At 52.5% G+C, this 25,256-nt stretch overlaps 8 protein-coding genes and 1 non-coding gene across 9 annotated transcripts; 4 read left to right on the top strand and 5 right to left on the bottom strand.

The window, feature by feature from the left end:
* Positions 1-1,791: 1,791 nt before the first annotated feature.
* Positions 1,792-3,023, top strand: TrAtP1_004652 (uncharacterized protein; the record flags this gene model as incomplete). The annotated part of the gene is made up of 2 exons (XM_014084114.2): positions 1,792-2,017; positions 2,089-3,023. The coding sequence occupies 2 exons, from the start codon at positions 1,792-1,794 to the stop codon at positions 3,021-3,023; spliced, it is 1,161 nt and encodes a 386-aa protein (XP_013939589.2).
* Positions 3,024-4,451: 1,428 nt separating this feature from the next.
* On the bottom strand, positions 4,452-4,539 carry TrAtP1_004651. Its single transcript has one exon. It is a non-coding gene; the product is annotated as a tRNA-Tyr (tRNA).
* Positions 4,540-5,234: 695 nt separating this feature from the next.
* Positions 5,235-6,240, top strand: TrAtP1_004650 (uncharacterized protein; the record flags this gene model as incomplete). The annotated part of the gene is made up of 2 exons (XM_014084992.2): positions 5,235-5,781; positions 5,852-6,240. The coding sequence occupies 2 exons, from the start codon at positions 5,235-5,237 to the stop codon at positions 6,238-6,240; spliced, it is 936 nt and encodes a 311-aa protein (XP_013940467.2).
* A 32-nt stretch (positions 6,241-6,272) lies between these two features.
* On the bottom strand, positions 6,273-7,205 carry TrAtP1_004649 (uncharacterized protein; the record flags this gene model as incomplete). Its single annotated transcript, XM_066112391.1, has 3 exons — positions 6,273-6,638; positions 6,748-6,969; positions 7,065-7,205. 3 exons carry the CDS (start codon positions 7,203-7,205, stop codon positions 6,273-6,275), a joined length of 729 nt encoding a protein of 242 aa, XP_065968475.1.
* A 348-nt stretch (positions 7,206-7,553) lies between these two features.
* Positions 7,554-8,090, bottom strand: TrAtP1_004648 (uncharacterized protein; the record flags this gene model as incomplete). The annotated part of the gene is made up of 1 exon (XM_066112390.1): positions 7,554-8,090. The coding sequence occupies one exon, from the start codon at positions 8,088-8,090 to the stop codon at positions 7,554-7,556; it is 537 nt and encodes a 178-aa protein (XP_065968474.1).
* A 373-nt stretch (positions 8,091-8,463) lies between these two features.
* On the top strand, positions 8,464-14,988 carry TrAtP1_004646 (uncharacterized protein). Its single transcript, XM_066112388.1, has 3 exons — positions 8,464-13,076; positions 13,142-13,368; positions 13,425-14,988. Exons 1-3 carry the CDS (start codon positions 9,068-9,070, stop codon positions 13,938-13,940), a joined length of 4,752 nt encoding a protein of 1,583 aa, XP_065968472.1. The 5' UTR covers positions 8,464-9,067; the 3' UTR covers positions 13,941-14,988.
* On the bottom strand, positions 8,824-9,033 carry TrAtP1_004647 (uncharacterized protein; the record flags this gene model as incomplete). The annotated part of the gene is made up of 1 exon (XM_066112389.1): positions 8,824-9,033. The coding sequence occupies one exon, from the start codon at positions 9,031-9,033 to the stop codon at positions 8,824-8,826; it is 210 nt and encodes a 69-aa protein (XP_065968473.1).
* A 16-nt stretch (positions 14,989-15,004) lies between the features above and the next one.
* TrAtP1_004645 (uncharacterized protein) lies at positions 15,005-18,350 on the top strand. Its single transcript, XM_014084112.2, has 7 exons — positions 15,005-15,386; positions 15,457-15,477; positions 15,617-15,899; positions 16,031-16,421; positions 16,501-16,747; positions 16,840-16,960; positions 17,169-18,350. The coding sequence occupies exons 1-7, from the start codon at positions 15,366-15,368 to the stop codon at positions 17,186-17,188; spliced, it is 1,104 nt and encodes a 367-aa protein (XP_013939587.2). The 5' UTR covers positions 15,005-15,365; the 3' UTR covers positions 17,189-18,350.
* Positions 18,351-19,246: 896 nt separating this feature from the next.
* On the bottom strand, positions 19,247-19,564 carry TrAtP1_004644 (uncharacterized protein; the record flags this gene model as incomplete). The annotated part of the gene is made up of 1 exon (XM_066112387.1): positions 19,247-19,564. The coding sequence occupies one exon, from the start codon at positions 19,562-19,564 to the stop codon at positions 19,247-19,249; it is 318 nt and encodes a 105-aa protein (XP_065968471.1).
* Positions 19,565-25,256: the final 5,692 nt, after the last annotated feature.

Below are 25,256 nucleotides of genomic sequence, written 5' to 3'. Positions count from 1 at the left end.
TTTACGGTAGCAATATCGGCCTGTGATGCTACCCTCCACCGTAGAGCTACTCAGTAGCCAAGACGCAACTCGATATTGCCTCTGACGCGGCTAGATGTGATCGAAAAATCATGTACTCTGACAGATCAAAGATGCCGTTTGTTGATTTTTCATAAGATGGAGGATTAGTTAGTAATATCTCTGGCCAATGTCTTTATGCTTCATCTTCAGTTTGCTCTTCTGCCACCACTGGATTGTGTCCAACACCTACCTGTCAGTTGAGAGACCGGGAAAGAGACCCACCACGGGCCTCGATCTATGAAGCAAAGCCTGTCTAGCGTGCTTATTCGCCCATCGTAAAGCCCCGATGCCCCGGCATCAGAGCTGAAAAATCGTGGCACCAGTATCGTACATGGGTATTAGTATGCGAGTAGGTAGTAGTAATATGCTTAAGTGTAGTTTGTGTGCAGAGTCTGACACGAAAACTGCTTGCGCCCTGGCCCAACCCCAACAACAGCCAATCTCCTGGCAGGGAAAGGTAGACAATATCGGGTTCCGAGAAGGATCGAAAGAGGCTGAGAGGTCCAGAACGTCGTCTATATGCATGTTCGGAAACACCCGGTCATGTTTCTACCCAATCACTGTTTGTATCTCGCGCTTTGAATTACGCACTCTTGCTTTCACTTCAGCCTGCCATCTGCTGTTATACCTTTCTGTTACTTAATTTCCTTCTGTCAAGGCCTTTAATCATGGGATGTTGAGCGCCTGTTCCGAGATCACTGCGCTATTAGAGATATGCATTGGTTCAGATATCAGCGTAGCTCGTTACCAGTGTTGGCACCTATAAGCACTGATTTAGCTGATAGGTTCCATGAGAATCAGATAACAATGAGGTACTTAACCACATCTAGGAATACTTACCGGTCAGAAATCAGGTGCTATTCGATTAAGAGACAGTCTCCACGTTTCTAGCCCATGCCTACCGGCGGAGTAATGTATCATTGAAGCGGTAGTTGTTACCAGTCAGAGGTCCCTTCTCGCATTCTGTCTTGTAATAGCTTAGCGAATCTGATATGTACTGTGTAGAAAGACTTAATGCTGCCTAACGTACGCAGGCATATCCAACTATGTGTGTGTGTTGGTGGTGTTCCCACTTTCTTTTGGCTGAGCAGAGCTGCCATCCATCAGTCGTTCCTATTCGGCGATCCTGCGAGTGAGATTCCTCTTGTCTTGACCTGATGGGTATGACAAAATGTCTTGGCCTGTCTTTGCATCAACGCTGCTCTTCCCTTGCAGGCCAGCTACTACTATTAGTGCTGGTAGTATGGAGCACAAAGCGGCTGGACGGACATCGGCACTGGCTTGGCAACAAGCTCTCGGTGTTGGCATTGCTGCCTGTTTCCGTCTTCTCTTGTCCACCACTGCTTATTAGTCCTAGCCAGGCAATGTAGTTGACATGGACGACATGGGCTAACTGCATGGCGCATCTCTCTCGGGAACAGGGGTTAGGAAGTTACAGGGGCATACTTCAGCCCGATCTGGTGATCTCTCTGAAAAATTAGGACCCCAAATTCCAAGTCGGATGCCGTAGATGGTGAGCGGATATAGTCCAACATACGGGGAGGTCGGCCTTTGCGCTGTATGTCATCTCAATATGAGATGAGCCCTTTGACGATGTGTATATAAAGCTCTGATTCCCGCCGTCGATGGTTCAGATTGCCAACCTCAGTAACTCAAGCTTCTAGACAAACATTGCCTAGTTCACGACAACCTTGAGTGTCTTGGGCCTTTTTGGAAATCCTCGTTATCGAAATGTCTTTTTCCCGGTCCCTCGTGGCCGCGGTTGCCACGCTCTCACTCGTGACATCCACGCAAGCCTGGAACGTGGAGCTGCCTCCTTGCCTGGACAAATTTCAACCTTTTGTCTACTCTGGCTGCTTTCAAGATGGCGGCCCCGGTAATCCTAATGCTCTCATCTTCCGCTCAACTTTGTCTTCGAACAACATGACTGTGGAGGAATGCGTTTCCGAGTGCAAAGGTCCGTAAACCATTCAGACGAGTGTTTCTTGTTTGTTATACGACCATGAGCTAACACCTTGCTCTTCATAGGCAATGGCTTCCGTTATGCTGGCCTCGAGTACTATGGTATTTGCTTCTGTGGCGGCACTGTTGACGGGCCTCAAATCGATGACTCTCAGTGCAGCTTTCCCTGCAACGGTAACAAATCTGAGACATGTGGTGGAAACAACATCCTCTCCGTTTGGCAAGACCCGACATTCCCTACTAAGCAAGTCACCGTCGGCGATTACAAGGCTGCTGGCTGCTATTCGGACAACTCGCAACAAGGTCGTGCTCTTTCCTGGTCGGCAGATGTTGACTCTTCCACTTTCACCACCGAGTCTTGCTTGGCTGCCTGCGAGGCAGAAGGCTTCCCATTGGCTGGTACCGAGTTTGGAAGCGAATGCTGGTGTGGCAACGTTCTTGCAAACAGCACCGTAAAGGTAGACGACTCGCAGTGTAATTTCGCTTGCAACGGCAACTCCTCAGAGACCTGCGGTGGACGTGGACTCTTGGACCTGTACATTGCCACAGATCTTGAGTCTTTGGAGCCGTGTGGCTGGGTGCCTCCCTCCAGCAGCAGCACGACCTCAATCTCGACAACAACGCTGCCCCCTTCCAGTAGCAGCACGACCTCTTCAAGCACGACAACATCTCTGCCCCCTACTACCAGCAGCACAACCTCTACAGACTCAACAACATCTCTGCCTCCCACCAGCAGCAGCACAACCTCTTCAGTCTCGACAACATCGCTGCCTCCTCCACCCTCCTCCACCACAGATGATTGCGAAACGTCTTCCACGTCCTCCACGTCTTCCACAACTTCCACCTCCACTACAACGACTTCCACATCCTCCACGAGTACCACCTCACCGCCCCCTCCCCCCTACCACAACAACCTCCAAGACTACCAGCACCACAACCACCAGTTCTCTGTGCACGGCCACCGTCACCACTCCACCTTCGTGCGAGTACAAGTGCGGTGACTGGTGTTTCCCTCCTCTGCCCGACTGGAACAATGAAAAGGACTGTCTGAAGGCTTATGCTACCTGCGCAGCTGGTGTCGCCTCTTGCTTCGCTCAGGCTGGCTTCCCCGGCGCTCTTCAATGCTTCAACTTTGGCCTGTGGTGCAGTGGCATTCAGCAGTACTGCAGCTCGACCTGTTTGTTCGGGAAATGCTCCAAGGGCGACTGCTGGAACCACAACCCCGGCCAAGGTGGCAGTCCTCCCAAGACGACCACCACCGTCGTTCCGTGCTCAGCGACGACCACAACCAAGCCTCCGGCCACCTCAACGACGGCCACCCAGTGCCCTCCTCCTCCCACCAACATCTGCACGCAGCCTTCCAACCCCAAGTACGGGTACGGTCCAGGAAACCCCGTCGGCGGCATTCCCCTGCCTCTTGTCAGCTGCAATGACATCTACAGCGACTGGCGCACCAACCCCTTCAAGCTGTACATCAACCAGAACAGCCGGAACTGCCCCTCGTATCCTCCCTCAGGCTGCGGCAATGCTTGTTCTGATGCGTGCAAGGAGCAATACACGCAATGCACAAACGTCTACCAGAAGGGCTGCCAGGATGGCTCCAGCGGTCGATTCAAGCGCGGCGAGGCAGCCAAGCGTTTGCTCGGCATCAGCCAGTTCACGGCAAACTGGGGCTTTGGAGACAACACTCCTTCCAACGCGGCCAAGAAGTGCCAGGCCCAGTACCAAGACTGCTTGGCGGTTAACAAGAATGTTAACCCCAAGCAACAGTGCAAGACATGGGGCTGGTAAAGGCGCATTCTTTGAGTAAAAGCCTGGCATGGCATGGTGGATATGGGAACTGGCGATAGGGAATATCGGGAAATCAAGGGATACAGATTGGGACATTGGGTACGGTACGGTACAGCATGGTATGGTTTATAGAAAGCTCGCCTGATGGAGTGAAATGAAATAAGATTTTGTAACACTGAAATTGTATTGATTTTTTTTTTCGTCGTTGTGATTGAAACTGTATGAAATTGGTGGCAGCTCTAACATTTCTTCTAGTACAGGCAGGAGCAACGCATGGCAGCAAGCAAGGGAACTATGACGTTACCCGACATCATGAAGCCAGTTTTGAGTATCTTGTCCCACGTGATTCCAAAGACTTGTTTAATACGCGCCGAAGACGCCAGTAACTGTGAGATGATGTTGGGGTACAAATTCGTATATGCAAGGAGAGCAGAGAACTTGGCAATTGCACGTATTTATTGTACGTCGCTCTGCAAGATGCGTCATCGAGCAGCCAATCTAATCAATGGCCATCTCACTACTACCTACATGTACCCTACTGAACAGAAGGCTGTGGAAATATTCTTTTCTTTGAGACGAACAAAAAAAAAAGGGGGTAAAAAAAAGCAAAAATGTAACTCTTCTCCGGAAGAAAGAACTCTCCGGGGACGGAATCGAACCGCCGACTTTCTGATGAGATGTTTTCCATTACAGTCAGACGCCATGAACCAACTAGACCACCCAGAGGTAGAAGAGTTGGAATTCGAGAGAAAGAAAACTCACCTAGGAAGGGTCCGCACCCAGGAAATGGGTGGGATAAGTGTTCAACCAGCTGTATTGATGGTATTACTAGAACATTTACACATTGGACTTCGAGCACAACAGGTGGCACATGGACATCTCCACTTCCTCTTCCAATTGCCGGCACTTCATCCATTGTCAACTCTGCCATTGCCGTGCCGCTGAATTGCCCCCTGGCAAAGAGGCGCTTCTACTATTCCTCTCCTGCGATAGCCATTCGACCGCAGGCACACACATCTTCTCTTTGGAAGGACACACTGACCGCAAGAACCTACTCGTCAGACGCTGAATCAAGGCAGCCCCCAAACCCCACAGCGGCACAGCGCCGGCGCCCCTTAGTCTTGTTTGACACCTAGCATGCGACCGGCCGCTGCGGCTCGAAGTCTTGATTCAGGTGAGCTTGCAGCTCGTTCAAAGAGGGGGTCTGTCATGTGCAATTTGCGGGGCATCCAGTGTCGAGCTGTCGAGTGTGGCCTGGATTGCTCAACGCGCAGCCCCGTGCATCCGCGAGACTGGAAGCTGAAGCCTCATCTCTCTGCTTCTCCGTTCCCACTGGGCATCTCTTGTCTACATCTTCTGGTCAAATCCAGCAGCTAAACATTGACTTCTATACTTGGCAAAGTAGCGATAAAGCGACCAAGATGGCCAGCACGACGCCGGCAGAATGGTGCCAAGCTTTCTGCGTGGTCAGCTCCGTGATACTGTTCTCGATGCAAGTTCTCCCGGAAAATGCGCGCAAGGCCTTGTTCGCGTACGGCGCCAGGAGGCCGGCACATACCCAGCATGGACCAAATAGCCAAGCTCCTGGGCAGAAGGCTGAGGCAAAGGCAGATTCTCTCCTGGTCCTGACAAGCTATGCCCAGGTGCCTCACTCGTGGTTCGTACACTTCTACATAGTATCTGTGTCATGGTCAATCTTCTGGGGCTGGCAATACATATCCAAGGGCTCGATTATGCGGGCCATGGCTGAGATACAGCATCGGTCTGCAGTGGAGGATCAATCTCCGGAGGTCACCCTGAGTGCCACGCTGGTGACTTGGCTTCTGATGAGCTCCCAAGGAGCGAGGAGACTGTTTGAGTGTCTCTTTGTCGCAAAACCCGGATCGTCTCCCATGTCAGCCTTTCACTGGGCTCTTGCAGTGGTCTATTACACAGTCGTGGGCATCAGCGTCTGGATACGGGGATCAGGTTCGTCTCGTGTCTTGGCCACATTTTCGCGGATTTCTTCATTGGGAACAAGGCTGACAGTAGTATGCAGGGGCAATCCTCAAATCGTGGGAGTCGCCACAGCCAATTGAGTTTACACCGCAAATCATCATCGGGGCCGCAATCTTTGGCTTTGCCGGTGCTCAGCAAAACAACTGCCACAGGTATCTGGCGGGCCTCAAGAAATACACGCTTCCAAGTGAGGGCTGGTTCCAGTACCTCGTTTGCCCCCACTACACGTTCGAATGCCTGGTTTACGTGGGCCTTGCCATCGCTGCGGCGCCCCCAGGAGCCTTCTTTAACAGATCCGTCTTGTACGTATTGTTGTTCGTCGTGACGAATCTCAGTTTAACGGCACATGGCACGAAAAAATGGTATGCCGAAAAGTTTGGTGCAGACAAGCTGGTTGGGAAATGGGCCATTATTCCGTTTGTATTCTAGACTACGTTGCTCCTGAAGCTCTGAACGAGCCTTTATCGCTTGTTGAACAGACCCAACCTGTTTCCAACCTTGGAAACTTTGAGGACATCTCGGTACGTGAGACTAGTGCGGGTTTGTCTCACGCTTTGGCCGCTGGCAAACGCCTCGGGGTCTCGAAGCAACGGCCAATTTACAATCGTATCGGCGGATAGGTCTAAATCTTGCTTGATGTCGGAGATTCCATGCAGATAGTCCGTGTATAGAGTCGCTGTAGTGATGAGAAGACTACGAGGTTCCTGGATGATTCGCCAAGCAGGATCGGGGTCAAGGGCGCCGTCCTCTTTGTTGCGGTACAGGTTGAGACAGATGCTGGCGCCCAGGCTGACGGTGCACACGGCGGGCCAATACGCAGCGCCATCCTAGGGTGGATGAGCATTTCGAAGCTGGCAAGGGTAGTATCTACTTGTTCATAATACTTAACTTATGCGGCATAATGCCAATGCCGGGAGGGTATTCGTTGATGAGGACGTGGTTCGGGCGCTGATGGGGGCTATCGGCGAAGATGTGTCTCACAGCATCGCCGTCGTGGTCGTCGGAGAGCGGGAGGGACAGCAGCCGCGACACCACGGGCGTCTCGAGCCAGGGAGGCAGCGGTGCGTCCAGTAGCCTGTCTTGGACGAGATCCGATGGCCAAGTCTGTAGGCGTCGATGCGTGAGCTGCTTCCATCGCGGCCGGGGAGCAGTAGCTATCTGGAGTCAAGGCGGGGGGAGTTTGTTATCAGCACGGCCGCACCAGGTCAAGGGCAGGCAGGATTCGACAGCACCAGGCGCGGTGACGGACGCACTTTATCGAGAATCATGCGCTCCTCCTCCTCGCTGATGAAATTAGGCAGATAGTAGGCAGTAGCCGGGAGCGACGTGATCTTGGCTGCGTCGAGAGACAACGGCAGCCGTGCGTTGCCGTCACTGCAGCCTGCGGCCGCCATGGTCAGAATTCCAGGCAACAGGAGATCGTGGACTACGCCACGGCCTGACTGGTCCAACGCGAGAGCCCCGTCCGGATCAGAGCAGCGAGCGCGGATGGATGGTTGGTTTGTCGTCGAGTCGCAAGCAAGAGGGGGGACAATGGGGTGATGGCTAGCGAATGGCCGTATCCAGCTAGGGGGTTGCAGCGTTCACGTTCTTGTTGCCTCCTCGTCGCAACAGCGAATGCCAGTCCGGGCGTCCGTTTAGGGCTAGCCGAGCGCGCTGGGCTGCTGTGTTGTTATCGGCCTGCAGCGAGCACAGCGCATTTGCGTTTGGGGGGGGGCGTCGCGTTGAGCCGCCTCCGGCAGTCAGACTCGACCCTCTCCTGTGCTGGCTGCAGGTCGTACAGAAGGGCTGGAGCAAAAAGAGCGCAGCATTTGATCAATGGCATTGGTGATGATGCAACGAGCAGATGCGCAGCACCAGCACGCCGGGGCTCCTCCCCGGATGCAAAGGCAAGGGCAGGCACGCGGTCTCTGGCTTTTGCCTTGTTCTGTCGGTTCCCTTTTTCGTCTTCGTCGTCGCGAGCTCGCAGAATCGAGGCGACGGCACCCGTATTTCAAGCCCAGGAAGCCCGTGGTGCGCTCGAGGACTACCGGTGCGGCCGGCAGCGGTGATTGGTGGATGGCGGGGCCTGCTGCACCACCGCGGCCTGGGAGGGCCTTTTGGAGGGGGCTTTGGAGGGTGGCAACGCGGGATGGCAGGGCTCGACAGGGTTTGTTTAGGCTGGAGGTCCGCTGTTTCGGCCGCACAACTGCACCGCGATGGCGCTGCACCGGCTGGAGCGGCTGGCGGCCACGGCCAATCAGGCGGGCGGCAGCGTGCGGTTGAGTTTCGAATTGCATCCCTGTTTCCAGACTGTCGTGGTCGCTGCGGTTTTTGCCTTTTGCTTTTTTGCCTCTGCGTCGTTTCTTGTGCTGGTTGCTATGCTGCCTTCAATTGCCGCTGCGTTGCCATGCGGTGCTGCGCTGTCCACTTGCACCTCGCTAGCCCGGCACCATCAGTACCTACTAGCATCATTGATCTCGTGCTTTCGTCCGTAGCTCCAGCCTGCTCTCCTCTGGCCCGGTACTCGCAAGTACCCCTCCGCGGCCACTGACGTTGTGGGTACGTGCCGCCTCGTACGAGCACCAGCACCCAGCACTAGCGCTGGCCCCAAAGGCCGCTATTGCGCTGTCTTACTTTGCACCTGTAGTCCTTGTTCTGTATGCGTACTAAGGCCGACTTGCAGCAGTACATGCCGTGTACTTGTCCCCCCCCAGCTCCCAGCCCCGGCAGTTTCCAACATGGAACTGGACTCAATGTTTTTCCCAGCTCCCACGTCAGTACTAACAGCTCTCCGTTCTCCGTGCCCTGAGCTGCGCTACGCTACGGTGAACACGCTTCATCGATTCGTGATTGATCTTCTAGTTCTTTTTGCACTCTCGACACCCGACCGAGGAGAGAAAAAAAAACAGCATCGATTCGTGTTCCGCCACTTGGTTTCGCCGCGCATCCACCAGCGCCATTGTAGCAGCTCTAATTCCATCTTCTTCATCATCTTTTTTCTTCATTTCTCTCCGTTCCGGCTTGGACGACCTACCTACCCTTCACGGCCTGCTGCTTCTGCGACCTCCCGGTGCTGTCGTGCCTAAAAGTCCCCCCGGCTGCTAGGCCCTCTGCCCCCATTCCATCTGATCCATCTCCGCAGGTGGCTATTGCCAGCAGCTCTGACGTGGCGGTCGACGTGCCCAGATCAATCGGCCTCTTCTGCGGCGTCCACGCTGCCGACACTCCTTTCATCTCCATGATGGTGGTAGCCACCGGCAATTCTCGAAGATAAATGTCATGGACGCGCAGAATGCTGCCGAGTCCGACACGCTCAAGCATGCTGGCCCTCCCCCCTCAGCAGCAGCAAAGCAAACACGAGCGCCCACGACGAGGCTCTGGCTCCGACACGGACCCGAAGCCGCGCCCTTCTGCTCCTGTGAGGCCATCGTCGCCGTCCAGGCTCAAGACGAGGGAGTCGTCGTCTCTGTCGTCCTCCACGGCCGCCCGACACGACGATGCACCTGGTGCCGACCGCGACTCAGACGCCGAGACGATTGTGCTGCCGGGCAAGGATGGCCATTCGCCCTCAAAGGTTCGAAAGGTGAGGCAGGAGGACCGGAGCGAGAGCGACGCCGACTCGGCCAGAGGCAACGGCCAGCCGCCGCCGGCCAGTAACCAGGGCGACAAGAACGCAGCTGGCGGTCGACCCGGCGAGGGTGTCAAGAAACGGCTGCCGGGCCCTGTCGACAAGGACCGCCAACCTCGCAGCAAGGACGGCGCCTCGAGCGGCCTGAGTTCTGCACCGACTTCGCCTCCCCACAGTCAGAACCACCAGCGTCAACAGCACCCGCTTCCGCCTCACCGCCGCCGGCGATCTGACGCCGTGGCCGCCGCCTCGCCCTCGGACTCTGAAGGCATCCACGCTCCCTCCAAGCCCGTCTCGTCGTCTCTGCGCGACAAGCTCAAGTCTGGAGAGCGTCTGGTGCCTCACAAGCGAAAGGCTCCCAAGGCCGAGTCCGACGACGAAGGTGATCAACGAAAGGCCCGCCGCCAGCGGACCACAAGCGTCAGCCTCGACAACGGCCGCACCCTCAAGGAATCTAAATCGAAGCAATCTCAGCATGAATCTCGCACTCGGACACGCTCCATCTCTCCTCACCCTCGACAGCATCGTAGAAGCGTCTCCACACAATTACCTGCACATCATCTTTCTAGCAGCCTCAAGAAGAAGCGTTTACCGCCCCCCCTTTATTCTGCAGACTACCATTCTGACGAATCCTCGGCCAGCGGGAGCCCTCATCCCCGCAGCTCCAAGTTACGAGGCCTTGCTACTCCGGCCATACCAGAATCTCATGCCTCGCCCGTGAAAATGGCACCTCACAAGAAACATCTCGATGCGCACGGCCAAACCCTGCTGGCTCGAGCCTGTGCTCGTGGGGAATATGAGACTGCTAAGAGAAAGCTCACTGATCGTCCCGAGGACTTGAACGTGGCAGACTATGCCGGGAACACGCCTCTGCAAATCGCCGCGATTAATGGTTGCGAGGACATCGTCAAGCTGCTCATCGATGCAGGTTGCAATCTTGACTGCGTCAACTACGATAAGGATACTCCCTTACTAGACGCTGTTGATAACGGCCACGTGGGCGTCGTCAAGCTTCTATTAGAAGCTGGCGTTAACCCACGTAAAGCTAACGTCAATGGTGAAGAGCCTATCGATAGAGTTACGGAAGACACTGAAAATGGCGACGAAATCCGTGCACTGCTCTTGGCAGCTAAAAAGCGGCAGGGTGAGCGGCGACGGACCTCTGAAGACCGCCATTCCCACGATTATCATGACCAGCGAGACTCTCATGCCCTTGATAGCCCTCGCCGCTCCCCTGCCGCAACAGTGACGACAGGGCGCAGGACCGGAACTGTTCGCTCGACCAAGACGAGAAATGATTTGCTCTACATGCCATTGGACGACAAAACCCTGCGGCAGGCTGCTGGCCGTGGCGATGAAGAGACGGTAGCCCGCATTCTGCAGGTCAAGGAGGGGTTTGATGACCCCGAGTCCATGGTAGCCGCAGCAAGAGGAGGCCATGACCTGGTAATCCAACTTCTCTTGGGCCTCGGTGGCGCCAGTGCAGACCCCCTACCAGTCAGGTCTTTACAGCCAGAATTTGCAACGCCAATGCTCGCGGCTATTGGCCAAGAGAATATCAAAGTTGTCGAACTGCTTTTGGAACAACAGAATTTTGATCCTACGAAAAGATTTAAAGGAGAGACATATTACGAACTTGCCCGTCGTCGACAAGGTTCTAATTGGAAAGAAGAGGAGCACATGTTGAAGAATGCCTACGACGAGTACAAACGGACACACAAAGACTCTGCTAGGGCAAAGTCGCCTGGCCGCAGAGAGAGGGAGAGAGAAAGGGAAGAGAAACGAAGCAAGAGAGACGAGGCCAAAGACGACGCACGGACACATAAGCGAAGCGCTACCAGCCCTTCCCGAGAGCCTAAGAAGGCTTCAACCATCAAGACAGAGGCGGCGCTAACAAGGGACAAGAAGAGATCGGATTCCTTCACTGGCCGTGGCGGCGACGACAGCTCTCAAAGGAGAGGTCCTGGGCGACCAAGGAAAGACGACAACGCAGCCTCGAATGTCTCAGATCGTGAGGCATCTCCAGCTCCCCCAGCTCGTAAAGGGGTAGCAAAGCCAAAACGAACCGAATCGGACGCTACCGGCCTCTCGTCAGAAGGAGAAACCGTCAAACCCAGAAGAAAGCTGATATCCAAAGGCGAACTACGGGACGAGCGAGAGAGGCAGAAGCGTGGTAGTATGGCTTCCACCACATCATCTGGAGCGAAAGAGCCGTCGAGCCCTAGCGAACCAAGACATGAAGACAGTGCAGACAGGCCTAAGCTATCTGAAAAGTATCACGACAGAACAAAGGCTTTGAAGCGCGATGAATCGAGGGATCGTCTAGCAGTATCTGGGGACGGCATCACCAAACGGCATCGAAATAGCATTACACCTGATCGGCCAAGCGATGTTGACAAGGACGATGCACCTGTGAAGCGCCGAAGACTGGAGAGCGACAGCCAGGAGAAACGGTTGCCAAGGCGGCCCGTCTCTGAAGAAGTGAAGCCTCGCAAAGCTAGTATATCACGAGACAATACATCCAAATCTTCATCTCTCCTCCCCCGGAGAAATCGCGAGGAAGAGCCTAGGGGCAGTCACGATGAGCGAGAGCCTAAGCGAAAAGACTCTACTCGGGTCAATTCTAGCGAAAAATCGATACGAGTCAAGCAAGAAGATGAAGATGTTGAAATGCTGGACGCACATCAGGTCAGGGAGCACCCGAAACCTCGTGAGCGAAAGACTCGTGAAAACGAGGAGGAACAGCCCAAGAAGAAGGAGGTATCCGATAGAGAAGACGCTGTGAAAGAAGATGAACGACGACGCGCCAGAATTGAAGAGAGGAGGAAGCGAGAAGCCGAAGAGACCCGCCAGCGCGAAGACGATACTAAAAAACGAAAGGAACAGGAAGAGCGGGATCGAGAACGAGAACGAGAACGAGAGCTTCGAAAGAAGCGGGAAGAAGAAGAGGCGCTTAACAATAAACTTCGCGAGCAAGAGCGGGAACGGCGCGAGGCCGAAGAAGCAGCGGCTCGTCGACATGAAGAAGAAAGCCGCCGCTTAGAAGAAGAGAAGAGGAAGCAAGAACAAGAAGAGAGGAAGAAGAAGGAAGAGGAGAAGAGGAGAGAGGAGGAAAAGAAGAAGGAAGAAGAGAGGAGAAGAGAGGAAGAGAAGAGGAGAGAAGAGGAGAAGAGGAAGAAGGAAGAGGAAGAGGAAGAAGAGCGAAAGCGACAGGAAGAGGAAGAGCGACTTCACAAAGAACAATTAGAACGCAAAGCAGCCGAGGCTCGGCAGCAACGCGAACAAGAAGAACGCCGAGAACGTGAACGCCAGGAACGCGCCGAACGGGAAGAAATGGAGCGAAAACGTGCCGCCGCCAGAGAAGCAGAACAACGCCGCCTGCGTGAAGAACAGGAGCGCCGCGAAGAACAAGAACGTCTGCGGGAAGAACAAGAACGGGCTCGGCTGGAGAAACTGCCCCCGTTGATGCGATGGCTCTGCACTGCGCCCAATCCCAAAACCACAGCCATTGCCGAGAAATTCAAGTACATGCGCGGTGCCCGATACGACACGATCCGTCCCGAGGCGAACAATACCGCTGAGGGCCGTGAATTGTGGCTCCTTAACACGCATGTCGCTCTGCTGCTGGGGGAGAAAGACTTGGATCTTCCTAAATGTAAGTAGACGATTTTTTTTTGTATCTCTCTGATTATTGTATCTTGAGTACTGACGCACCAACAGATTCTTCTTGGGCACGCGTACCCGTTACCCCAATTGCCAAGTTCAGTCTATGGAGGACAGAATGGAGTCGATATACTCTGTTTTCTGAGAAGCTTTGGGAGCTTGGCGAGCAGCTGCCTGGGTGCTACGGCGATGAGCAACCCCATAGCCTGAGCTACAACAATAGAGATCGGCTCAAACAGGAGGCATGGGAGAAGTTTCAAGCCATGGACATGTTCTTTGTGAAGGTAGGTCGCAATATGAAAGTACCCCTTCAAGGTCATTCTTACTAATTGAGTATTAGGTCTCTGACTTTATGTATGTCGTACCCAATATATCACACCTGCGAGGCATCAAATTAGGTGTGGAGTACTGCGAGCTCTTAGAAACCGAGGAGCAGGCCAAAGGATGGAGGACATTTGCGAAGTGGAAGCGAGATCCAGAAGCGAGCCGCTACCATGGTCTCGCTCCACGATTCAAGTTTTATGTCAATGGACTCCTTGTCGGGGAAGAGCTCCCTACCCTTTCCCAAACTAGCTCAACCCCCTTTCCAGAGGTGCGAGTTCCTCGGCGTGGACTAGTTCGTGCTTATCCCGACGACACCGACTACAATGTCATTTGTATGAACCAAGGCCTTGGGCATCTCCTAAAAGACACAAAGAGTCCCTCGCCGGTCCCAAATGGCATCCATTCATCTCCAATCAGCCCAACTTCGATCCCCCGGGCGAGGCCGAACGTCAACGGTACAAATGGACATACTAGCCCGGATAGAGTCAAGGCTGAAGCGACAGCGGAGAGTGATACAATTAATGGTATTTAATGACTCAAGGAATACAACAGAGACCTGGTCTGGACGAGGAAGGAAAAATTCATGAAACCAACTCTAGCTGTACACAGATCTGTACGGCACATCTTGTTTTGAATTCTGGTTCATCTTCCTCCCTTGTTCCTATTTCTTCAATCTCTTTTACTTATCTCTTTTATTTGGCTTTCATGTAAATGTCTATAGACTCGGAGGCTAAAGGGGAAAAAGGGACGAAACGCCGCGCACTTCCTTGTACACATGCGCAAATATTACGTACAATTTTTTTCTGATGCAACTGCAACATACAATGCGAAACACGTTTCTGAAGGTGACTTCCAAAAAGGCAGGAGGTGGATGACTTTTTTTATCTTGGTTGACAGGACACACGGGAGTCTTCTGCAACAGATTTCTTTTTTAACAGCATGAGCAGAACTGGGCGAGAAGAAGTAAAAAAAAAGCTTTTTGCCTTTTCTTTCCCTTTTTCTGCTGACTTATGTAGCTTTTGGACGGGGTGCTATGGTATGTATGCCACACGGGGTATATTTGGACAGATTTGCTTGTTTTGCGCGTCAAGTTCAACTGCTGCTTATAGGAATTGTTCTCTGTGATTTTCTTTTTCTTTTTTGGACAGGCATGGGTGTGAAGAAATGGAAATGGAAATGGAAAGAAAGGCAAATTTTGTATGTGCAACGAAGGGCGTTTTTTTTTTCTTCACTTTATCTCGTACTGTTTTTCCATGTCAGGGTTTTGTTTTTTTATCGGCAAAGCAAGATGGGAATGAAGAACAGCTCTTCATGGGTTTTCCCTAATTTCACTTTTCCCTCTTCCCCCCTTTTCCTCCCTCCCTCCCACCCCTTCTCTCTCTTCATTTGGTGGAAACGATTGGGAATGAAGATAACATGGACGACAATAGCCTTGTGTGTTTTAAATATAGCAGAGGTTTGGCTCTTTATTAGTATGCTGTATGCAGCTATATGTACGAGGCGATGATGCCAAGAGGAGCTGTATATGTAGATATACCACACGTAACATTATACAACCAACAAGATGAGCTATGAACTTGGCAGTAAATGGTACAACAAAGAAGTAATTGGCCAAAGACATGGAAGGAAAAAAACATATCATGATGAAATACCTACTTTCCCAAAGCGGTTTAGGCTGGTAAAAGCGCTGACATCATTGGCCACCCGCAAGCCACAAACCAGAAATTTACCCCACCAAAATCCCATCCAAAAGATATTCATGCCACCACCACACACAAACAAGTTTGGCATAACCAGATTCAGAACTTTTGGCCGGCCTTCCGCCTCAGCAAACAACAAAGAGCGACGCCCGCAGACATTGCGACAACTACGAGATTTACGTATCGGAGAAGCGTAATCCGGACAAGGGAGCAACAGAAGGAGACTTTCAGTGGCATAGTTGGGCACCACCGGCATCATGTCGACGACTGTGGAAAAGGTATGGCCCTCTCGTTTTTCTTGTGCGTCTTTCCGACTGGACTGACTGAACTGACATTGGCGGATAATAGATTAAAGAGATCGAGGCCGAGGTATGTTTCTCCACGAATCGAAAACCCTTTACCGACGACGTGCCAGTTCCGAAAACCGGCGTGAAGCACTCGATAGCGAAAGAGAATAGAATAGAGATGCTGACATTTTTTTTTTTGCTTTTTCCCCCCCTGCGCATAGATGGCCAAGACTCAAAAAAACAAAGCGACGTCGTATCACTTGGGCCAGCTCAAGGCCAAACTAGCCAAGCTGAAACGCGAGCTGCTCACCCCCAGCAGCAGCGGCGGCGGTGGCGGCGCAGGATTCGACGTGGCCAGGACGGGCGTGGCCAGTGTTGGCTTCATCGGCTTCCCATCGGTGGGCAAGAGCACGCTGATGAGCAGGTTGACCGGCCAGCACTCCGAGGCCGCAGCATACGAGTTCACAACCCTGACGTCCGTGCCGGGCCAGGTCATGTATAATGGTGTGTTGCTGTGCCTAAACGAAGCCAAGCTAGAACGGCCGTTGGGCCGTTGTGGCGTTTTTTTCTTTGCTTTTTTCCATTTTGTTTGGCCGTACTGTGAGGACTAAGGAACTGACTGCATATGCGTGCAGGTGCCCCCTTGCAAATGATTGATTTGCCTGGAATTATTGAGGGAGCCAAGGATGGTCGAGGACGAGGTCGCCAGGTCATCGCCGTTGCCAAGACGTGCCATTTGATATTCATTGTGCTGGACGTCAACAAGCCCCTGTCGGACAAACGAGTCATTGAAGCTGAACTGGAGGGCTTCGGTATCCGTATCAACAAGTCGCCTCCGAATATCACCTTTAGGAAGAAGGACAAGGGTGGCCTGAACATCACGAGCACTCAGCCCCTTACGCACATCGACCACGACGAGATCAAGGCCGTCATGAGCGAGTACCGTATCAACTCGGCCGACATTACTATTCGATGCGATGCCACCATTGATGACCTCATTGATATCATCGAGGCAAAGAGCCGAAGGTGAGCCACGAGACCTCTCATGCAGCGGCAAAACGGCGAACATGTGGACGTAGGATTGCTGCTAATATTTGTTGAATAGTTATATTCCGGTAGTCTACTGCCTCAACAAGATTGACTCGATTAGTATCGAAGAGCTGGATCTGTTGTACCGCATCCCCAACGCCGTTCCCATCAGCTCAGAACATGGATGGAACATTGACGAGCTCATGGAATCCATGTGGGAGAAGCTGAGCCTGAAACGAGTGTATACAAAGCCCAAAGGTAGAGCGCCAGACTACTCAGCCCCGGTTGTACTCAGAGCATCGAGATCCACGGTGGAAGATTTTGTGAGTAACAGAAGACCCCTGCCAAAATGGGCAAACGCCACGCCTTATGCGCATTACTTTTTTTTGACTAATGCGCAATACACAACATTCAGTGCAACGCCATTCACCGTAGCATCGTGGAGCAATTCAAGTCAGCCGTTGTTTATGGCAAGTCGGTAAAGCATCAGCCACAGAGGGTTGGTTTGGCGCATGAGCTGGAAGATGAAGACGTTGGTAAGTTTTCACATGTCCATTCATAACCCGCCCCCAGCAGTCCTCAAAACTGGTCTCGCGAAGAGAGGAATGCATGAGCACGTTTCTTGCCGCATCCCCCCCCCCCCCCCCCCTTTTTTTTTTTTTACTTTTTTTACTTTCTACTTTTCGGCTGTTATATTGAACAATGCTGGAATGAACACGCAAAAGCTAATATAGCCAATCCTAGTGACCATTATCAAGCGATGATTCATATCCCAAAGCCCAACATTAGGGTGGGCAATCAGGCGGATGGGTGAGGGACAGCGCTCTTCCGATGCCCGTGCAATCCAAGAACGTTATCTTCCCTACCTGCCCGCAAAGCCATATGTAGTCCCTGGCCTTTCTTTTTCAATGCTCTGATTCTGGACAAAGCAGAATTTCCGCTCAGAAACTAGGCTCAGAGTACAGGCTATGCTACATGATTTTCCATTTCAGGAAGGTTTTTTTGCTGGACGACAGACGACAGACCGGGACAAAAGCAGGGGATGGACGGCAGCTATGCGGCGGCATTGACGCGGCAGATTGCACGAGCAGAATACTATTAGCTGCCGGTCAATGCGCAGAACCTCGCCGCTCGGCAAGTCGCAGGAGGGAATAAACGATGAGGATCGGCGGCAATGGAATCCAGTGGACCAGATGGAGTAGATTGGTGTAGGTAACAACAGCTGCTGCTGGTGCTACGGCGACAAAACAGAACAGAAAAAAAAAGATTAAATAAGAGAACAGCGGACACGATTTGGTGACAGGGTAGTCGGCTTATTTCCGCACGGAAGAGCTGTAGTTGGTACTTGAAAGTACATTGTGCGCTCTGCTCTGTACAGTACAGTACTGAGAAGAAATGAGAAGTGTCTAATATCCCTCTCCCAACCATCAAGTACACACACATATGGGTGTAAATATGGGCTGGAGCCTGCAGAGACGGAACACGCAGATTGATTCATCATATATGTCTACTTCTGGCCAGGCTCTTGTACGAGTATAGCGCCTTGCTCAACAGCTGAACAGATGAGTGGGAAAAAGGCAGAAAAGCATAAACCGTCGTTGGTGGCCATGGCCCAAACCCCGGGGCCGATATGCTTTGGTCCTGCATAACCGAGGGCCTCTCGATCTGCGGCCGCCTTTTTCGCAGCAGAAACGGGTAAGAAAGTAGAAACGTGGGGATGGCGAGAGTCCCCTTTGGGGCTGTGGACGAAGGAGAAGCTCCCCTTCCCAACATTTGGAGCTACCACGAAGAGAAACCCCGGAAAGAAAGAGGTACAGGTAGACAGAAGGGGAGGGGGGAGGGGTGTGGGCGGAGAGAAAATTGATTGATTGAAAAATAAAAATTTAAGAAAGAAAGAAATAAAAGTCGTGATAAAGTGGCTTGGCCTGCAACCTGGACGCTAATTGGAAGCCCGCAGGGTTGCTTTGGATGGGCGACGCAAGAAGACGATTCGCTGGATATAGGCCGATGCTGGCTGCATGGCGCCCCAGGGAGTTGTATTGGACCTTGGACTGTCTCCAGCCCAGCCTTTCAGAGAGCTTCTCTTGCCGCCCAGGCGAGGACGAGCCCCAAAATGATGGGCGATGGGTGGAGCCGTGATTACGGGAGGCGCATTATTTTGGTTTGGCGGTGACCTATTCCCCCATGATTATCGACCAGACTCTTTATTTTCCTTCTTCTTCCCAGTGTTCCTGATCCACACAGGTGCCAAGTGCCGGACGTATGCTTTTGTCAACCCCCAAGGTTGTTGCTTTGCCTGGGATGGGAAGTGGGCCAACGGCGGGCATACTTGTAGTAGTATACAAGTAAGTACCTTACGGTATGGATTAGAAAGACATCCTGGGGCTATCCATTCTCACAGCACCGCGCTGCCAGAGAAGCAAACAGCGTCACCACGCGCCAGACCTGGTCACATTGACGAGACGAGCCGCGATTATTAAGGCGTGCGGTACCCGGCATGAGATAGGAATCGAGTCGCTTTTCGAATAAGTGGAGAGCTTAAGCCCATGCCTAGGGGGACGGAACTTGAAGAGGCTAAACCACGGGGGGAGCCAGAGAGCTAGGCCCTGCATGTCTTGGAGCAGGGCTGGTACTTATCGCATCCTCAGTGGTAGCAATACTCGCATGTGGTTGAGGTGAAGCGGGCTCTCCTCTCGCGGGAAGCAGGATTTCGGTGGCGTCCTGCATTGTATACTGTAGCAAAGCGGCGGGCGGCATGGCTCATGCATGTCTTTACGGCTTGTACTGAGTACGGAGTAGTTCGCCCGCAGCGGAGTCGGATATCAAGAGTCGCAGGGCACAGACCACTGTTTGCCCTGCCGCTGAATGACACTAACAAGATTGCTGCCCTTGTTGGATACATGGACGCCTTGCCATGTTGCCTTGCGAGGCCTTGACAGGTATGTACAGAGCAGTACAAGTACTTGTACATGCCAACAATCACCAAATTCAACTGCGAGGGGAGCCGGCAAAGGTACATGATGTGATACCTGGATGACATTGCAGACCTGGGGAGCGAGAGATGATGCCCCCTTGCGGATGTGCGAACTGAACTGCATGTGCTTTCGGCGGCGGCCTAATGTGCCGCGGAGCCGCATCATAGAACCATGTTTGCGGATGAAGCACTGCAAGGCAGAGAGGCGCGAGTGTAATAAGCGCAGATGCCTATGCCTTATCTCTCCATTGCGTGGATATAGCAACAGTCGGGAGCTCGACAACACTTACCGCATTGCTCTTCTGCTGCCGTCTATCAAGGGCTAATATAGCGATACCTGCCATATGGTAGTACCTAGTTGTAGTGCTGCTGGCTGTTGAGCGTGGTAGTGTTGTGTTGCTTAAAATCATTACACAGAAGATAGCTCGACAACCCGTCCACGAAGGAACTGGTAAACTTTCAAAGCCGGCTCCGGGGGCGTTTTCCTGTTATGGCGGCGTCACGCGGCTGTCTTCATTCAAGGAAAAGGATCCTATGAGATTGTAATTAGCCAAATCATCCATCACCATCAGCCAGTCATGATCCACATCGTCGGCACCTGAATGTGTTGAGAGCAGTGGACATCCGCAGATCTCCTCGGGATTGGCCGCTGTCTTTAGTCTAATATAAGACTAGGTTTTGATTGGATAAAATTGTGTACAGCTAGAGAATCAGTTCCGCTAAAGGGATATGAGATGTAAATTTCATAAGGAGATAGTCTATATATAATCAGGAAATGTGCTTACAGGCAAGATTTTGCATCAGTTTGCTGTTGGAAATATAGAAGGAGGCGGCGCGTAACGTTTGTCCACGTTTGGATGCTCGATGTTGGCCTCGACCTAGCCACACTGGCAGTTATTTGGCCTCAAGCAGAATAGCTCCCATTTCTTAGCGATGTGCTACTGCTAGTAGTAATAGCGCTCACAAAGCCCAAATGACCGTAAAGAACCTCAGGCCGGTCCTTTTCGAGTGACGAGAGCTCTGGGTTTGACGGGAAGATCCTGACTAGACTGGCCCTCAGCTAACAAGTAGTGGGATCGAAACGGAGCCGATACGAGCCACGAATGGCATGCCCGTAATTACACCGCTGTCCAATATCGGAGAACAATGAAGTGCTTTGGCCCAGCTGCGTCTCATTATGCTTGATTCCTGGACGCCTGTTAGCATTTCCAGGTTGAAGCGCGTGGTGTGATGCGGAGCAATTCTATGCTAGGCCGAGAAATATCTAGCTGTAAGTGCACGCTGCGAGTAGTTTACCGCTAGTCAGTATTTCTTGCTTGGGCACGGACCCTCCACAGAACGGCAGGGGCTGAAATTGGCCAACTGGAAGTGAGCCTTGAAGCGGCAGCTATGCTCTTGGCGCGGACGCCACAATCCCCTGGTTATATATACCTGTCCAATTTGATCAAGGACAAGGACGAGATGCCGAGAGTTTAAAGCTTTTAAGTTGACGGGAGTCACGGCCTTGGATTGAAGACTTCAGGTCGGGCCAATGATATGCCGGCTATACTGTAGAAGAAAGCTATAATGTAGGTAGTTAGCCTACCACTAAGTTCACATTGTATGAGTGATCGGTCTGGTAAGGTACTTCCGTAGCCTAGTTGAGTAAATGTCAATATAAAGACACTTTGGATGTCCTGCTTGACTCGTGAATTTCTTTGACATTCCCTGTATTTTTGAAAGAAAAAGTAAAATGGGATGCGATAATGACAAGTAAAACAAAGATTTTACTCCGAGTGTTCTGCCGAATGACTTGAATATCAGATCCCATAGGGCGGAGAGACTGGCGCCCTATGCATAGGCATGTTGGCAGATGGTCGCTTCATCTCGTCTAAAAAGCCGTAGTCGGAATGGCGGTAGAGTTGCCGCTCCATGATACCCTGACAGTGAAATGTAAACGCCTAGACGCACCACATTGCAGAAAGACTTCCCTGGATTGGAACATGACTTCAGGGCGCTGGGGAAGCGCTGTCTGCAGATGGAGAATAGGGAGAAATTATCCAGCACCCCAGTTTGATTATCCAACACCCCAGCTGCAGCGCAATCAGGCAGCCAGTCCACATGTCAAAATACATGTATATAACTGCCAAATACGTTTAGAAATAGCAGCAGCAGCAGCAGCAGCAGCAATAGCTCAAGTGTTGAATACCAGAATTGGGGTGCTGGATAGCTTTTCTCAAAGAACAGTTTGCCGAAATAGGTCTGCGAGAGAGCAAGGCCGTTCATTCGAAACCAAATCGAGTCAGATATCCATTCTTTTGCACAAATAGCTTGTCAGTAAAATCTGAGGCGATATAGACGTTGTAGAGCAATGTACGAAGTAAACACTTACACCATCTTGTTAGCCTAGCGTTCAAACTACCAGCGCGCCGCGTTTCACCGTTCTTCGAGCCTCCATGAGAAGATCGAGTGCTAGTATTCCGTTATTTACCTCAGGAAGGAATAGACTAGTGGCACGGGCCTCGTTAATGCGGACGGTCCTCCCGCGCTCCCGTGCCTTGAGCTTTAGGATTGACCTTGAAAGCTAATACTAAAGGGCGTGTACTTTGTATTTCTTTCGACAGACGAGTACTCCGTACTTGCTCCGCTGCCATGCCGAGCTCGCTCGTGATAGACTCCGTAATCACCATGAGATGATTTAGCAAGAGTCCAAATGCTCAAATGAGTTTATGCTTGTAAACTTTTCGCTCCATCTTTGTCAGAGACCAATGCATAATATGCTGGTATCAAGGTCTCGGGTAGAGTCTCATCCTGAACATCTCATCCGAGCAAAATGGATCAGCAAACAGCTCCGGGATAAGCGGGTTTATTCTGAGACCGGTGTGTATGCACGTTGATGCCTGTGTAGTAGGTATTGTATACCTGTACGGCATAGTCAAGATAGCGTAGAGATGGTGGCTGCAACTTCTCTTGTTGCAAGTACAGCTACTGGCACGTCCAATGAGCTGCTCCGTAAGGATACCCCCCTCCCCTGTAGTACTATGCTTTAGCGTGTACGACTTGCTCGTAGCTGAGAACGTGGAGAAGAGCACGACTGGTGGAAGTACAAACGGGTACCAATACCAGTGGCAGCAGGGAGTAGTCCGCCCATACACTGCTAAAGAGCTGCCATCTTAGGGAAACTTCAAATCTCCGTGGACGACTGCTTCTGGAGTTTCCATTCGTTTCATACCTAAAATTGAATGTAGGCATCATCAATTTGGCAAGGTTGGATTGAGTGAGCCTCCCTGGTCTCAAGCTGGGTCCATAGAGTAGCCTGCTTTGCAGGTCGCCGTTTATTAGCTTGGTTTTAATGATCAGCTGCGGCACTTCGTACATGAGGGCATACACCGTACTTCAAACTAAGCAGATGATTCGCTGTTAATCTGCATCATTTGCGAAAATTGCGCTAGCTAGTTCGGGCCGCTCCACAGAAGCATCCTCTAGCCCTTTTACGAGGGTGGACAATGGCCAAGCAGCAGCATGAAGTGCGTGAGAGTCTTGGCTGGGTGCAGCTTGTTATACCTGGCAGAGAGCTTAGCTACAGTAAACACGCCGCAAAGAAGAATACAACAGTGCTCACCAAAAGACCACATTCCCTGTGGACTTGTTTGTTCTTTTTGCGGAATACTGCCTCGACTCGTGTTTGCACCTGTATAATCCCAAGCCCCAGAGACGGTGTGTTTGAGCGGGCTTGGCTGCGGCTGGCACTTGATCAGACCGGGATCAAGGTTTCTTATTCCATCATGTGCCGGGGTTCTCAAGTTGCCGCGTACAAGAGCTTCGTACTTGCTGGGTTCTGCCTGCCTCGCTCCATGGAGTGGATTTGTTCCATGACAATCGTGCCCAAATGCTTGCTCGGGACATCATTTCCTAGAACGGATGATGGCATCGTCGAGCCGCGAAGGCAGCCGGGTCATACCCTTCTTTCACGCCGGAATCGCGATGAAGCCCTGACGGCAGCCAGCACAGGTACAGTATAGTACAAGTACAAGTGTGTATGCCGTCGTAGTCGGTGACCACGGATGATCCTGGACAACCACATGGGCCGTGGAAGCGGCGGCTTCTTGCGTATCGCGCATGGCTCTCGGAAGTATTGCGCTCGCGTGGTTTTCTCTTTCTCTTCGTGTGCGTCCGAGGTGATTACAAGTACCTGTAGATTAAGCTTCGCGGTCCCTCGTCGTGGATGTCTATCCTTGGCGGCCGTAGCCCATTGTTTGTCATGTTCTACGCCGACGTCACAGAGGGAAGGTACGGAATGCTGGAACACTTTTTCCCGACGTCGCACCGCCTGTGCATGTACGAGCAGGCAGGTAGGCAGGCCAGCATCTAGATGGCTTCATGCCGCAGGCCGCGCAACACAGAGAGGGTTCTGCTCTGCTCTACTGTATGGATGATGCGTGCACAAAGCTCGATTGCAGAGGCTCAGGAGACCGACCTCCCACGAACCAATATTAATCAATGCACCGCCAGTGCGTGTGGGCTGCCTGGATGGTACCTACATACGGGTCCATGTCAAGCCCCATGTCAAGTCCCAGATCCCGCCGACGCTGCCTCTTCTGGCCATGCCGGCCCTGGTCAAGCCGTTAGTCAAATGTTTGCCCTATCATGCCCAATCTCCATGATCCATTCCCATCTTAGCCTATCCAGAACACGGACGCTGCTCTGGTGCCCATGCCCTTCTGGGACGCAATCCCACCCTCCGTCCACTGGAGCAAACATGGGCGCCAGACCTGCAGAGAAGCAAGCTAGACAGCCGGACTGACACACAAAGACTCACTTACAGGTACGAGAGCTTCTCGCTCACTCGCTCTCGCACGCATAGGGAGGCGCCCATCACCTCGCCGGACTCGCACGCCCCCTCCTCTTCAAGGCCCCCCCCTGCATCAGGTCCCCTGAACCTACTCTAGCACAGTGCTTCTTCGTGCATGCGTCTGCGTCTGCATACCTGCCCGTCTCCACGGCCAACGTTCCGCTTCCTTCGCAGACAATACAGTACTGTACCGCCTTGTACTTGGCCCTGGGGAGCTGCTGTACTTGTAGGGAGTACAGCTACGGACGGATACAAGTGCCAACCTGTACGCCTCTGGACGATGCTACTGCTTGGATACCCTGGTCTAGCCTGGCTTGGTGGTATGGCACTGGTTGGTGGGCGGGCCACTTGCTCGTCTGCAGCAAACCACCGAACTTGCCGTCTCCTGGACCAACAGCATCGGCCTGCTGCAGCTTGTCAGATCTTGTACGGACTCGCTTGCCGCACGGACGAGCACGCGGTGCAACAGCTTCTGCCTGTACTGTACGGCCAGCCGGGCCTGGGGGGCCGGTACTTGAGTTATCATTCGAGATGCATCACCGCCCTTCGAACAGGCCAGATGCTACTTTCTGCTCTTGCTCAGGGCTGACATGAGTCGTTCCCCTTCTCCGCAGTTTTGTACCTTCACCCCCACGAAAGCATACGGTAGCGAGTAACGGCGAAGAAAAGCCCGTCATTGTCTCACCAGGCCGTTACCGCGCGGAAGAAGCCCACCAGCGGGTCTTGCACAGTTCAGTAGTAGTTAAAGTGACGTGAGAAGCAGGGCTTTCCTTGACAAGTGATTTCTGCTTGCTCCTGGGTGTCGTTCTACAGAGCCGGTCCAAGTAGCGATACATTATCCGGCAGAGCACCCCTCATTCAGAAATTTTGTCACAAAGACTTCACTCTTTACTCCTTGGTTTGCCTTGCTTTCGAAAATCTTGCACAGTTATACACCATACTTTCCTTTCATCACTGGTTTGCGTTGCAGCGATTTGCCCTTCGCTGGCATCTGCAGTTGTTGGTTCTCCATCGTTTACTCCAGAGC

This window comes from Trichoderma atroviride, chromosome 2 (genome assembly GCF_020647795.1).
Source record: "Trichoderma atroviride chromosome 2, complete sequence".
NCBI classification, from domain to species: domain Eukaryota; kingdom Fungi; phylum Ascomycota; class Sordariomycetes; order Hypocreales; family Hypocreaceae; genus Trichoderma; species Trichoderma atroviride.
This window is presented reverse-complemented; position numbering and strand designations above follow the sequence as displayed.

Coding starts and splice junctions, on each gene's coding strand:
- TrAtP1_004645 (XM_014084112.2), top strand. CDS start 15,366: ATGTCGACGACTGTGGAAAAG. Junction 15,478..15,616: donor TTAAAGAGATCGAGGCCGAG/GTATGTTTCTCC, acceptor CCCTGCGCATAG/ATGGCCAAGACTCAAAAAAA. Junction 16,748..16,839: donor GATCCACGGTGGAAGATTTT/GTGAGTAACAGA, acceptor CACAACATTCAG/TGCAACGCCATTCACCGTAG.
- TrAtP1_004646 (XM_066112388.1), top strand. CDS start 9,068: ATGTCATGGACGCGCAGAATGCTGCCGAGTCCGACACGCTCAAGCATG. Junction 13,077..13,141: donor AGACTTGGATCTTCCTAAAT/GTAAGTAGACGA, acceptor ACGCACCAACAG/ATTCTTCTTGGGCACGCGTA. Junction 13,369..13,424: donor TGGACATGTTCTTTGTGAAG/GTAGGTCGCAAT, acceptor ATTGAGTATTAG/GTCTCTGACTTTATGTATGT.